Genomic DNA, 14,705 nt, shown 5'->3' with positions numbered 1-14,705 from the left:
GCTTCACACAGAAATCTGGGATACCAGGAGCCCCATGGGCTGGTACCACCCAGGGGGAGTAGGTCACTCATTAACTTGTGGCTGAATGGGTCAGAGGGTGGCCAACTTAATGGGACAGACACAAGTATGGGGAGGGCCTAGCGAGAAAACTGCACAGAATCCCATGCCCAAGGAGAATCTAAGCTGTGGCAATTCAGGGTCCAGCAAGCTCAGACTGACCCAGCCAGTTGAGTGTATCCAGTGACTGGGCCTGCCTAAATTTGAAGCCAGATCTTTACTGCCCTATAGATAAGAAAAAGTCTTGAGTGGGACAGTATACTTGAATAGCTAAAAGGGAGCCTGACAGACCACCTGAGTCCATGCTCCCTGTGCTGCCCAAATTATAGATGTGTAAACTGAGACCCAGAGAAAGCAAACATCTTCTCTGAAGTCACTTAGGGAGAGGCAACTATGGAAAGGCAGAATCAGAAGCCAAGCTTCCTGCTTCTGTAATAGGCCCACAGGGTTCAATAAATAATAGCTTCCTCTCTTCCCACTAAAACTGCAGAAAACTGCTTGTGGTCTGGAGCTTTCTAAATTGGGTCTGGGTCCTATCCAACCCCTTTCCAAGCCCTATTGCTTGTCTAGATACAGGCTCTCTGATGGCCTGTCTAGTGGAAATTCCTCTAGTAGAGAGGCCCTCAGCAGCAGAGGAGTGGCTGGCAGTCCCTACCCCCCAGCCTGTTGTGGAGAGACCCACAGCTATAATGAAAATGGACACACACTCACACAGCCTTACTCCAGCCCCAGGAAAAGCAGACCCGTTGGGTGGGCGTTTCTTGCTCTTTTAGACTTTCTAATTGAGATCAGGGAAGACAGTGCTCCTAGAAGCACCTTCCCCCTTCCTGACTCTGATGCCTAAAGAAGCCTCTGATCTCACTGCCCATCCATATCTCTATCATCTCAATCACAGTGCCCTTCCCAATACCATCCAGACTGAACCTGTGTCCTTCAAACTGTGAATACCTTTTCTTCCATTCTTGAGACACTCTACTAAGTAGAATATGTTCCAGCTCCATCCATGTAAACATGAAAGAGGTAAAGTCTCCATCTTTCTTTAAGGCTGCATAGTATTCCATGGTGTACATATACTACAATTTATTGATCCATTCGTGGATCGATGGGCATTTGGGCTTATTCCATGACTTAGCAATTATGAATAGGGCTGCAATAAACATTTTGGTACAAATATCTTCATTATGATTTGATTTTTGGTCTTCTGGGTATATGCCCAGTAGAGGAATTACAGGATTGAATGGCAGGTCTATTTTTAGATCTCTAAGTGTTCTCCATATATCTTTCCAAAAGGAATGTATTAATTTGCAATTCCACCAGCAGTGCAAAAGTGTTCCCTTTTCTCCACATCCACACCAACATCTCTGGTCTTGGGATTTTGTGGTATAGGCTAGTCTCACTGGAGTTAGATGATATCTCAAAGTAGTTTTGATTTGCATTTCTCTGATGATTAAAGATGATGAGCATTTTTTCATATGTCTGAAGGCCGCAAAGTACCCAATGTACTCACCCTTATTATGAAACTAATCTAGGACTTCCACATGAAAGCTATAACCCAGTTACAACCTAAGAATAGGGAGAAGGGGGAAAGGAAGGGGAGGGAGGGGAGATGTAGGTGGAGGGAGGGGGATTAATGGGATTACACCTGCGGTGCATCTTACAAGGGTATATGTGAATCTTAGTAAATGTGGAATGTAAAGGTCTTAGCAAAATAACTAAGAAAATGCCAGGAAGGCTATGTTAACTAGTGTGTTGAAAATGTGTCAAACGGTCTATGAACCAAGTGTATGGTGCCCCATGATCATACTAATGTACACAGCTATGATTTAATAAAAAAAATAAAAAACAAAATAAAAACAAACAAACAACAAAAAAAAAAAAACTGTGAATACCTACTTCTGTTTGCCCAAATAAAGGACAGAAGGACAGAATTTTAATTGGCTCCAGAAGTTTCCGTCACTGAATGTTCGTCAATGTCCCCTTGGGAAAAGGTGAGGGCTCAAGATAGGGTCCCTTTAAAGCCTGGGTGGACAAGGAGTTAGTTAATCACTATCCCCTAAAGGTGACTTTCCAAGGTAGTTATTATGTGGCTCAATTATTAGCCAAGCAGTGGCAGGACCCCAGGCTTGTTGGAAAGGGGCCACTCCTTTCCCAAGGACAGCTCAAGAGCAAGAGGCTCCGGCCAGGGAGAGCATTCCTGGGGTCCTTCCCTCCCTCTTCACCAGGCTACTGTGGGGCAGGTGGGGGCAGAGGCCTACATTGAGGGAAGCTCTCCCTCAGCCTCACATGGGGATGGAGGAGGGGTGGCACGGATGTGAAGGAAGTCAGCACACCCTTACTGGGGTGGGAGGGAAAAGAGAGACAGTGAGGTTATTTGTCATTAATGAGAGAGGAAACTCCAAGCTGGGCCTTGCTGATTAGATGACAAGCTGGGAAAGGCTCTCATCCTGAATGCATCCTGTTTTGCTCTAAACTGGCCTTACGGCCAGGGGTGGAGGAGGGGTCTATGTGGAAAACAGCCTCCCCCAAATTCTCTGGAGCTTGTAGACCTCAAGCTCCTGGGTGGCCCTGGAACTGGGGAGGCAAGAGGAGAGTAAGAACTCTCATTTACCATTAGAGAAGCAAAGGCACAGAGTCTCCACAAGAAGCCTTCACAAGTCAGCCTTGGGTATGGAAGCCCAGAGGCAGTTAACATATGGGCTTGGACATTTCATGGGCCTCTCTTCTAAGGGTCAGCTCAGTCAGTCACCTTCCCTTAAGTCAAAAGCAATCGCTTCTTAGACTGCCAGCACAGAACTTCCCCATCAATTGGAAATATGAGCACTAATCAGATATTTCACATTAAGAAACTATTTTAAGGTGTGATAATGGTAGTGTCGTTATTTTTTAATGAATCCCCATTTTTAAAAAGAGATATATTGAAATCTTTATAGATAAATAGATAATTTGTCCCAGATTTATTTCAAAATAACAAGAAAGAAAGTGAAGTAGATAAAGGCATGGAGATAGGGCAGGAATGGCCCAGGGCTAATGGCTATTGAAGTTCGGTAATGGGTATATGGAGCCTTATTATACTTATTATCTCTATTTTTCTATATGTTTAAAATTCTTTTTTTTTTAGGAGACTGAGTCTCACTCTGTTGCCCTGGGTAGAGTGCCATGGGGTCATAGCTCACAGCAACCTCCAACTCGTGGGCTCAAGTAATCCTCTTGTCTCAGTTTTTCTATTTTTAGTAGACACAGGGTCTCACTCTTGCTCCAACTCCTGAGCTCAAGAAATCCACCTATCTTGGCCTCCCAGAGTGCTAGGATTACAGGCATGAGCCACCACTCCTGGCCTTAAAATTCTTTATAGTAAGTTTTTAAAAGCCCTCACCAAGGTCTTAGTGGGTCATGTATTATTTGTGCCACTAACCCTCAAACCAGATGATAGATATCCCTGAAGTAGGGGTTAGAACTCTGTGTCCTCCACAAGCCTTAGCACCAAGCCTGAACTTAATGACTAATAATTTGTATAGCATGTGGTAGTTTACAAAGTGCTTAGCCACAGATCCCTCATTTAATACAGTGAAGTGGAAAAAGTGAGGAGAGACTGAAGAGTCTGGGAGTCAGAGGTGAGCAGCAGAGCCTAGATTTAAATGTCCAAGTTTCCACCTCCCAATCCACTGTTCTTTGCTCCATGCCACCCTGGACTCCTAAGTAACTTAACATTCAATTCTAAAATTCTAAAGTTCAGTTCATTCAGTTCTAAAATTCTAAAACACCTGTGGTCGAGGTAAACAGGAACAGCAAGTGTTTAGCATGCAATTTTCCAATGTGGAGGGCTGGGCATGAGGAAATTCCATACAAAAACACAGCACATCACAAGTCTGAACCTTTGACAAAGGCTCAGACTATGGTCTCCAGCCCACTGATCTTAGTCCACCAATACCTTCCCCCAACACATGCACATTCACACATGTATACACACCCAAATCAAGACCCCCAAGTCACAGATGAATAAACACTTGACCCCAAGAACTATGTGCCCAGCCCAGAGCTAAACTACTGTGCTTAGAGTTGCAGGGTAGGGGAGAATATTAAACTCACCTTGACTTCATGCAGCTCACACTTCCCATCCTAAAGGCCTTGCATCTTTGAAATCCCTTATCTGGATCTATTTATCTGCTGAACAGCCTCCACAAGGCTCAGGGCCATGACACTTGATCCTATCTAAACTGGAACTCTCCCCCACCAAAAAAAGTTCTCTTTTCAAGCCAGAGGCACCTCCTTCTAACCAGAGAAGAGGTGAGGGCACACACTGCCTTTTTTAAACCTGCCATGTGAGCTGAGTGTCAGGAGTAATCATAACACTCTGGGAGGCCAAGGCTGGAGGATCCCTTAAGGTCAAGAGTTTGAGACCTAAGTGAGCAGGTCCCAGTCTCAGCTGAGTGTGATGGTAGCTACTTGGGAGACTGAGCAGGAGAATCACTTGAGCCCAGGAATTTGAGATTGCTGTGAGCTATGATATGATGATGCCACTGCACTCTAGCCTAGATGACAGAGTAAGAAACAGAAAAAAGAAAAAAGAAAAAAAAAAACCCTGCCAGGTGTTAAATAACAAACTATTTGAGTCTCCTAGCAGAAAAGCACCAGTACCTGTGACCCCATCCCAGTTAGGAACTTCATCCCCCTCTCCTTTTAGGACTTTCTTGCTTTTTTTGTTTCTGCTACTATCCCTATTCGGAGTCCTTTGCTCCTTTTCCAATCTATAGTCCCAACAATGGAATTTTAAAACTTTAAGAAGACAGAGAAAGACAAAGTTCAGACCTTCTTGGTGCCACATTTTTGTTACTCTGCTGGAATTCGGGAGGCATTGTGTTTGAATAAGGAAGGGCTTTCCATCTTCCTGGAAAGACTCACTGCCCTCCACACAGTACACACAGGATACACAGCCGTTTTGCATTGGCACTCCTTCAGCCTCTCTTCTTGCTCTGAACACCCCCAGAAATCATGTCCCACCACAACTTCCTCTTCAGAGGAGGCAAGGGTTGCAGAAGCAGAGAAATTTAAAATACTTCCAAGAGTTTCTTAAGGTGTGGAAAGAAGGCAAGATAATTCTGTCCAGGGTGGTGTTTCCTAGCCCTAACTATACTAGTCGAGGGATCAGAAATGCCAAATCCAAAATTCGGAAACAGACAAAAGGCCACATCCCTAAATGAGGAACAACCCAGACTGTCCAGCTAGACGCCAGCTGTACCTTTAAGGTAAAAGAGTTCTACAGCCACCTCCAACTCCAGCCCCCTATTGCCAAAAACCACCTTTCCCATCACACTATTCCCACTCAGACAGCCACCCCCAAACCACCAGCAGCCTCCTTTGTCTCTACACCTTTAGGCCACTCAACTTCCCACCCCCAGAGGATATTTATCCCTCTTTCATTCCAGGAGAATGAAAATGAGGGGAGATCTCAGCAAGGATACAGATGGGGGGGAACACCAAACCCTAGAGTGGGGACTGGAGAAGATAATACAGGAGGAGTCAAGGTTTGAAAATAGCCCTGGGTGTGATTCATTACCCTCTTCTCCACATGACTTGGGGTTAACATAGGTTCCAAGCCAGCACAATCTCTGAAGTCCCCAACCTCTGGGATACCAGGCTCTGAAAGAAAACTCCCATCCCTCCCCACCTACAGTCTGGCTGCTGTTCTCCCTCTCCCCCCCACACCACCCCCGCTCAGGTTTTCCAGCTGGCTTAGCTGCATAATCACAAAGCTCTCCATGTGCATAGCTCCTGTTTCCCCAAGCATCTCAGAGACAACCTTTTACCTGTGTTAAGAGCCTGGCCTTAGACATCAAGAAACCAAATGTCAGAGTGAGACTGGGACTTTTAAATACTGAAATCAGGCAGCAAGCTGAGGTGTGGCTGAAAACATGTGAAAACACTTGACCACAGTAGTGTGACTTGCCTAAGGTCGGATGAACTGGCTAAACCCCAGCTTCCTGAGTCGTAATTCAGTGCTCAATTTTAACAAATGTTGGGAGAGGAGATATGGAGAGAACCCAAGACTACCTAATTTGGAAATCCCCAAAAGTTTTCTAATGGAAACCAACTTTGGACCTCATGGGGAAAGCAAGCCCTAGAAAGATGAGACTTTCCCAAAGCCTTTCCCTTGGTCCCCCAAGCTTCCTTAATACCCACAAGTCCTAAATGTTTCTCAGAAGGGATGACAGTGGCTGACGGGAAAGCCCATACAGTCGGACCAGGGCTTTATGGAGATGCCCTCAAAAGCAGAGAAAAGTGAGCAGGAGAAGCGGCGGCGTGACCCAGCCGCAGAGCCTGAAGCCCTGCCGCCCCACCCAGCCACAAGCCCTCTCCAAAGCCCCAAAACAACGGCCCTGGGATCTGGCCAGACCCGAGGATAACAGGCAGACAGCTGCCTTCTACCGCCCTACTCGAGGGGCTTCGCTGCTCCGGACACGTGAAGCTGTCACGCTCCGGGGTCCTGCAATCGGTGATTCCAACCCAAATGCCAAGGGCAGATGTAGTTTGTCTGGGTTCCTCCCGGATTCCCGCGCATGCCGCCAGCGGAACCAGTAAGAGAGCAGCCAAGTGCGCCAGGGAGGCTAGGCTGGGCGAGAAGGCCGAGAAGCCCCTGTTTGTCTGGATCTCTTCCCGCTGTCACCCTAACTCCTACCTTGAGGTCACCCCAACTCCTACCTTGAGGCCACGTCCAACAGAGCAGGCGGGAGGTGAGAGTGGGAGGGACTGCTCCGTCTGGGGCACGCGCAGAGCCCGGGGTCGAGCAGGGATAACTGTGCCAGCCAGAGGCGCAGCCGCCACTGCTACTTAGCTGTTGTCAACTCGATTCCCCTCGGCTCACAGGTAGGGAGGGAGTGCCCGCAAGTCGGGCTGTAGGACGTCCCGCCCACCTGCCCTCGACCAATAGGGGCACAGTCCGCCCACTGGACTCCATAGAAAGTCGCCAAATCGGGGTGGGCGGGGCTGTCCCTGCTAGCTCCCTCAACCCTCGCGCTGCTGCCTTTCCCTTGGGTCGCACCGCGAGAGAGCGGGTGGTAGCCCAGAGCCAACAACTGAGGGTGAAGGAGTTGGCCGGGCACACAGTATATTTCTTGAGTTTTGCATGTGCCGGACACCGTGTAGGGGGGTTAAATATATACAGGCAGGGTTCAGTGACTTGCTCAGGATAATTAAGGGGGTGTCCAGGAAACATAACTTCGGCGAGATCTCAGAGCAATAGGAACAATCAAGAGAGAATCGGATAATTCAGCATTCCAGCAGGAAGTTGCCATCGTGGCTGAGGCTCCAGCGTTCTGCAACATCCCCAATAATCCCAGCCTTCCCCACAAGTCTGAAATCTACGTCCTCAGAGAAATTCATGGAAAACGCAGGGCACCGGCATTAATCTTAGCAGAAGTGGCCTTACGGGAGTTCTGACAGGAAGTACCACCGGAAAGTCCATTTAAACTCAGTAAGAAACAGAGTGCTAAGGCGGTGCCTGTGGCTCAAAGGAGGATGGCGCCGGCCCCATATGCCGGAGGTGACGGGTTCAAATCCAGCCCCAGCCAAAAAAAGGAAAGGGAAAGGGAAGGAAGAAAGTGCTACTAGGATTTGATTTTTCTCCGGCCTTTCCTCACAGGGATCCAACCCAAGTTTACAACTTTGATTTCATTGTTGAATTGAAGGTTCCTATTAGCCAGGGCTAAGGAGTACCCAAGACTTCATGCAGTCCAACCACTATCCCCAACATTTACAAATACAGAAACTGAAGAGAAGGAATTCATTCAAAACTACCCAGCAAATCCATGGCAGGGACAATAACTGTACACTGGTTATTTTCTCCATACCATTCCTAGAAGGCAGGAACTATGTCTCACTTGTCAGAATATCTAACACAGATGAGAGCAAAAATATCTGTTTCTTAGGACAGCAGCTTGCACAAGGTCACCTGAAGCAAAAACAGGCCAGACCTAGCCTAGCTCTGGTGCCCCTCTCCTGTCTGGCCTTCAGTCTACGGTACTAGGCCAAATGGAAATTCTCCCACCTTCCTTCCTGCTGGCCCTGATAAGAATCTAAGGAGCAGAGCTACCTCTTTTGCTCTCAATGGCAGGGCTGCAGCTGGTATCATCTGGCAATTTGTTCAAGGTGAGCCTTGTCCCTATAAGTCTTGGATGTAGATTGAGACCTACACACCAGAACTCACTCCCAGAAACAAACTCAGAGTTAGGAATCCTTATGATAGGTAGGAAGGGATACGACCTGCTTCCTGAGGCTGGGCTGTAACAATTATAAGCATCCCTAAGGCTCTGACTTGAAGCCATAGGCATCTTGCTTACATACAGTGCTAGAAGAGACCTAGAAGTGGGGGTCATGTAATGATCCTGTCACTTACCAAAGGGCAAGAAACAATGTCAGAGCCAATTCTGTCCACCCCAGAGCACCAAGCACAGTGCCAACAGTTTCTCAATATCGTTTGCTCATAGTTGAATGAATGTTGAAAGATACTCAAGGGACAACTCTGAATAAATTACAATCATATGAATAATGAACAAACTAACCTTTTAATAAATAGGTTTAACTGAATCAGATATGATAGGTTCTGAGACACTAGGGGTTTTTTTTAAGGAAAAAAACAATCAAATCAGGAAACTATAAAAAGAAGAAGGAAGTGCAAAAACTACAAAAAGAAAAGACAACTGCTATAAATAACTAGAATGAAAGCTTCACAGTGCCTGGCACAAAGTAGGTGCTTATTAAAAACTTTTTTTGTGAAATGACAGACTGAAGGCAATAGTTAAGGAAAGCTGTAATCATAGTATTTGCCACAAACATTGGGACATTTTGAAATGGCCCAGGCAATGTCAGGACTTTTTTTTTTAGACTTTTTTGATCTCCTTCCCTTATCCCCTGAGTTTCAGAAAAGCAAAGAAAGCTCAGCCTGCTCAGAAGGGCAAAAGTAGCTCATACCCTTTAATACCACTGCCAGCCCCTCCCTGCTACCCACACTCAGCCTAAGCCATGGTATTGCATGGACCAGGTATTAACAGTGCCTGGAATGGATGATAAATTGGTACCTTTTACAAATTCCTTTCTGGGTCCTTGGCTTCCTTCTTTCCACAAGTACCACCCCCACTCTTGCCTGTGTGCCCTATAGTGCCTGCCCTGTCATATCCTGGATGCCAGCTCAGTCATCTGGCAGAGAAATGTAGTGTGTATAAAGCAGGCTAAGGATTAGTGAAAAGGCCTAGATGTGTGTATGTGCACAGATGTGTTTCTGTGCCTGGGGTATGGGGCTCCTTCATTCTATTACCACCATAGACCAGCTGGATCATGCAAAAGCAGTACAATGGATTCTGGAATCATTACAAGCTGTGTGACTGCCTCATTTTCCTCGTCTGCAAAGCGTGGATGATAATCATAGTACTGACCTTACATGGCTGTAAAGAAGATCCACTGTGAGAAATAGACACTTGGAATGTTGGGTGGCACATAGTAGATGCTCTCAAGTGTCAGAGGCACTGGGAAGTGGTAGAAGAGCCCTGGATGAGGAAGTAGGAGCTGAATGCTGATCTCAGTTCTACTATTTTCTGATTATGTCACTCAGGACAAGTCATCCTGGCACTTCAATCATCAGTTTTTTACCTATAAAACAAGACTAGAGCATAATATCCAGTGGGCAAAGTGGATACAATGGACATGAGAGGCTGTAAAGGCTGGTGACAGGTAATAAGATGGCACTGAAGGGGCTGTGAAGCTAAGCTTTTTTTCACGGTTGACCAGCCCTTTTCCTAGACTGTGGCAAAGAGCAACAACATACACAATTACCTCAAGCCTCATTTTGAGACCCTTGGGTCCCAATAAGGGCCTATCCGAACACTCCCAAGAATCCCTACTCCCCTTCTTCCCTGGGAATGAGACTTCCTCAAGCAGTTGCAGGCAGATCTCCTGAGGTAACATTAGGAAGGAATGAAACAAACTATTCCACTATACTTTTCCACCAGAGCTAAAAGGACAGAAGCAAATCATTCCAAGAAACCCAGCTGGGAAGTTGTAAAAAGGGGAGTAGGAGTGGTGAGGGGGAAATGAACTACACTTAGAGCAGCAGCACTCAGCACCCAGCACACGGTGGCTGCCCTCATATATGGGCTTTCACACTTGTACACATTCCTGCATGCCTCATCCAAACCTACCAGGCAGGCCTGGGAAAGGAAAGTCCTGATCCTGGGTCCTTTGGGGCCCCCACCCAGCTTCATGAAAGGGGGCTACTAATCAGGTTCCCACTACATGGGATAATCATGGTTCATAAAAATTAATTAATCCTGGCTGGCCGCAGTGGCTCAGACCTGTAATCCTAGCAATCTGGGAGGCTAAGGTGGGAGGATCACTTGAGCTCAGGAGTTCAAAACCAGGCTGAGCAAGAGCCAGACCCCGTCTCTGCTAAAAATATAAAAATTAGCTGATGTTGTGCTGAATGCTGATAGTCCCAGCTACTCAAGAGGCTGAAGCATTAGGATTGCTTAACTCAGGAATTTGAGGTCACTGTGAGCTAGGTTGATATCGTGGCACTCTAGCCTGGAAAAGAGAGTGAGATGCCTGCTCAAAAAAAAAAAAATTCCTGAGGAGCCCAGACCGTGGCAGGATTTGCACCAAAGGGACAGCCCAAGCAGAGGCAGATAGGGGCAGAGGAGACACGGTGGTGGTTGGGGCTGGCAAAGGTGACAGCCGCATAGGCACCTCACTATATGTCTATATATTGTCAAGTGTGCAGGTGGGGGACAGAGAGCTATATCCTTAGAGAAGCACAAAGAGCCCCTCTCAGCCTCAGCCAAGAAAACCACCTTTTCCCTCCCCCACTCTAGCACCCTGGAAGGAGGAGCTCTATGTTGGGCTGAGAGCCCTGGGCTGGCTGGTAGTGAGGATCGCTGGAACTCGGACCAGGGAGGTTCAGGGGTCACTTAACCTCTCTGCATCCTCCTCCCTAAGCCAGAGAGACATAGGTCCAGGGCAGCTCAGAATACACCCAGGTGCTTGGAATAGAGCACACCCAGACACCCAGCATCCTGTCATCCCCCTCAACAAACACTGAGCAATGTGTCAGCCTGATGGAAGGAAGGCCCCCACATGCACATAGCAGACCCCCAGGCCATGACAGGGCTCACACCCAGGATGGACATCTGGCCTGCCTAAATGGCAGTCTCAAAGGGGCCAGAGGTTTTCTGCTACAGGCAGATGGAGCACCCCCCACATTTCCTCAAGGAGGTCTGCCTCTCCCAGCCCTGACATGAGGTCATCCTGGACAGAGAACTTACTGACCTAGGCACAGACTCCCAAAGCAGGATGTCCACCTCAGCCACCCCACCCCATTCCTGCCCTTCAGAGGAAGGTCACAGTGGTGCTGAGGGGAGATGAGCAGAGGCAGGCCCACCTCTACAGCAGCCCCCTGGCCTGCCCCACACCCTCACTACACACAACAGCTGGGACCAGAGGAGTCCTTTCTGTGTCCCCCCCCCAACCCTCCCCTTGACCTGAATTAGTCTCAGGCCTTCGGTCTTCTCTTTTCTGGTTGAGCCCAGTTTCCTCATCTGGAGAAACAGATGCTGGCCTCTGGTTCTAGGGCTCCTTCTTTCCAGAATCTTCTGTTTCTGTGAGCTTCCTTGCATGTCTAGAATCCCAACATCCATGGGGCTTCTGTGGAGGAAGTGGGTGGGATGGCGTGAGAGTCCTCTGGGAATGAGGAGTGTCTGGGGGTGGGCCAGAAAGGGGAGAAAAGTGAAAAACACAAGGGTGGAGTTGGGACAGGAGGCTGAGGCCAAGCAGGCCCAGAAGCCTGGACCCCTGGTCTCTTCCCCCAGCCCTGCTCTCAGCTCAGCCTGCGGCTGTGGACACCCACAGTCCCTAACAGACCTCAGGATTCTGTCTCCTTGCTTGGGATCCCTCCAGGTGTCCCTGCCAGGCTGCAGCCCCCAAGACAAAACCCAGGAGGGTGAGAAGGGGATGGAGAAGGCGGAAGGAGGGGATCTTCCTGCCCATCCACAGGCTCCCACATCAGCCCACCATGCCTGATCTCATACTGAAACTGGACCTGGTGCCTAGGAAATTGCAGGGTTGCAATCATGCACCATACACAGTAGAAGATCTGTGTGGCTTTTATGGAACCTGCCCTGAGCACTGAGCCCTGTTAGGCCAGCCAAGTCCTGTGATTAGGTTTCTCTAGGGCTTGGCAATCTCCATTCAGGCTGGCTGAGTCTATGCCCTGGCCAACCATTCCCCTGTCTCCTGACCTTGAAGGGCAGGGCTCAGAAGCCCCACATGGCAGCAGGACAGCATGGGGTGTGCTGAGGGTCAAAGACCACTTAGCAAAGGGTTCTGGCTTGGCTTGGGAACCCCTATTCCCCGGAACCCCTTCTTAGTGGGCCCTTTCCCAGCATAGTACTCCCATATCCCTCCACACACACACATGTTTCTGCAAAATAAGAGTTCTGCTCTGACCCTCAGCCAGGGCTGGGGCTTCTGCACACATGTGCACTGACCGGTCACATATCACAGGTACAAGACCTTGCCTGTGCCAGGCACTGGCAAGTGGTAATGTCAGGGAATTGAGAAGACAGATTCACAGCCAAGTCCCTGCCTTCCTAAAGTTCCCACACCAGTGGGGGAGGCGATGGTGGCCCCAGACATAGAGTACCCATCACAAGCAGGTGGGTGGGCAGCTCAGATTGGGCAGGACAGGAAGGGTGACCAGGCTCCCCAGGTGGGCAGGACTTAATGACCCTGGATCAAGAGATTCTCAGAAAAGTGGCTCCTGGGTCAGGGACCAGACTACTGAGTTCCACCCTGCTTCTGTCACAGAGGTGCTGTGTGACTTGGCCCAGAGTCTTGCCCTCTCAGTTCCTTAACAAATCTATAGTGAGAAACCCAACCTGGTTTGCTATTTGTCCCCTGCCATTTGAGTGGAATCAAGGGAGAATTACTGTGGGAAAGTTAGGGGCAAATCCTGGATGTTTTTTTAAGTGCCCCAAAACATAGATATTATTTTTCTTTTCTTTCTTTCTTTCTTTTTTTTTTTTTCTGAGACAGAGTCCCAACTCTGTTTCTCAGGCTAGAGTCCTTTGGCATCACCCTAGCGTACAGCAATCTAAAACTCCTGGGTTCAAGCAATCCTCCTACCTCAGCCTCCCAAGTAGCTGGGACTACAGGTGCACCACCATGCCAGGATAATTTTTCCAATTTTGATAAAGGCAGGGTCTCGCTATTTGCTAGGGTTGGTCTCAAACTCTAACTCATTAGCTCAAGCAATCCACTGGCATCGGCCTCCCAGAGTGCTAAGATTACAGGCATAAGCCACTTACATATTTTTTCAATATTAAAAACGAAAGTGTCAAATACTTTGAGAGATCCCTTAGAATCCAAAGAAGCCTTGGATTGGCGCTCCCAGGGCCAGGGAATGTGAGCAGAGTGCAAAGATGCTGCTACTGCAGCTGGGCTGTATTCTGCAACTGGGGTACAGAATGAGAAGATATAGGGCCCTTGGGAATGATAGGGGGTGTAAAGAGCTACTTCATAGGTGAAAAGACCCAAGGACATGGGAACCAAAAGAAAAAAAGGAACGTAAGGATAGAGACATAAAGAGGGAAAAATATAGCCTGAGTGTCAGACTTACAGTGAGACAGGAAGACACGCATAAGACAGAGGCAGAGACAAAATGCTGGAGGGATGGGGGTAAGGGGCATACCGTTTACTAAAAGCCTCCAATGTGTTAGTAATCAAAGTGCCGTTCTTTTTGAGAGAAGGATGAAAGCATAGGCGGGTGGGGACGAAACCTGATAGACATCTGGAATAAGAGGATGGGGCACTTACAGGGCAAGCCAAGAACTGACTAAGAACTAGAAGCATGCAGGCATGCGGTCTGTAAGGTATGAAAAAGAGGACTGCACGCCATAGACAGGGTTTTAGACAAATGGACTTAAGACCAAAAAGTGATGGCAACGAAAGATGGAGGCAGGGAGACCGTGAGCTTCAGGGAGCTTCGATGAGCCGGCTCAAGGAAGACAGGCGCGGGAAGCTAGCAGCGAAGCGCGGCCCAGCTCTGACGTCCCGACCTGGGTCAGCCCGGCTCTCGGATCACCTGATTTCCAGCGCTGCGTGTCCCACCGGCTGCCCTTCATACCCCATGGCGTCCACGTCCGGGACTTCGGGAGCCTCATGGCTGAACCCCAGCCCCGCTCCTCGGCCATGTGTCTGTGGGCACCGCGCTGTGCCGGTGGACTCCAGAGCCTGCGAGTGAGCTAGGGAGCCGGAGCACTGGCGCCTCAGGTAGTCTCACTGGGATAGAGCGGACCCGCCAGAAAAAACGCGGAGGAAGGGAGGGAGGGGCTGAGGGGACGCCTACTGGGGTTGCCCCGCCCCTTCAGTATCAACTAGAAAGTTCCACGCCCCAACCTTGGGCGGGATTTCTCTCCTCTCCAGCTACACTGGCCCTAAGTCTTTGACTCTGCCACTCTGCTTCTGCATCACCATTGGGTCCCTTCTCTTAGATTGGAGTCATCCTCTGGCCTTTTCCATCCTGGTGCTATAGTGGCGTCGTTGGGAGTCTTCTAGTTACCAAGGACAGCCCCTCTCCCTCTTGTCCGCCCCCAAATCTCGCCAACTGT

The 14,705-nt window shown here is 48.7% G+C and overlaps 1 protein-coding gene across 7 annotated transcripts in view; it reads right to left on the bottom strand.

Moving 5' to 3' along the window:
* Nucleotides 1–14,352, bottom strand: part of STARD8 (StAR related lipid transfer domain containing 8) — a 47,284-nt gene extending 32,932 nt beyond the window's left edge. For 4 of the 7 annotated variants that reach the window (XM_053580004.1, XM_053580005.1, XM_053580008.1 and 1 more), the window contains exon 1: nucleotides 14,180–14,352. In XM_053580004.1, the coding sequence (XP_053435979.1) occupies nucleotides 14,180–14,288 (109 nt within the window). In that variant the 5' untranslated portion in view covers nucleotides 14,289–14,352. Of the gene's footprint in view, nucleotides 1–6,753; nucleotides 6,892–7,480; nucleotides 7,516–14,179 lie in introns of those variants that run through there. The other 3 variants (XM_053580011.1, XM_053580012.1, XM_053580013.1) reach the window with 2 other exon arrangements.
* Between the last annotated feature and the right edge of the window lie 353 nt (nucleotides 14,353–14,705).

This window comes from Nycticebus coucang, chromosome X (assembly GCF_027406575.1).
Source record: "Nycticebus coucang isolate mNycCou1 chromosome X, mNycCou1.pri, whole genome shotgun sequence".
NCBI lineage: Eukaryota > Metazoa > Chordata > Mammalia > Primates > Lorisidae > Nycticebus > Nycticebus coucang.
This window is presented reverse-complemented; position numbering and strand designations above follow the sequence as displayed.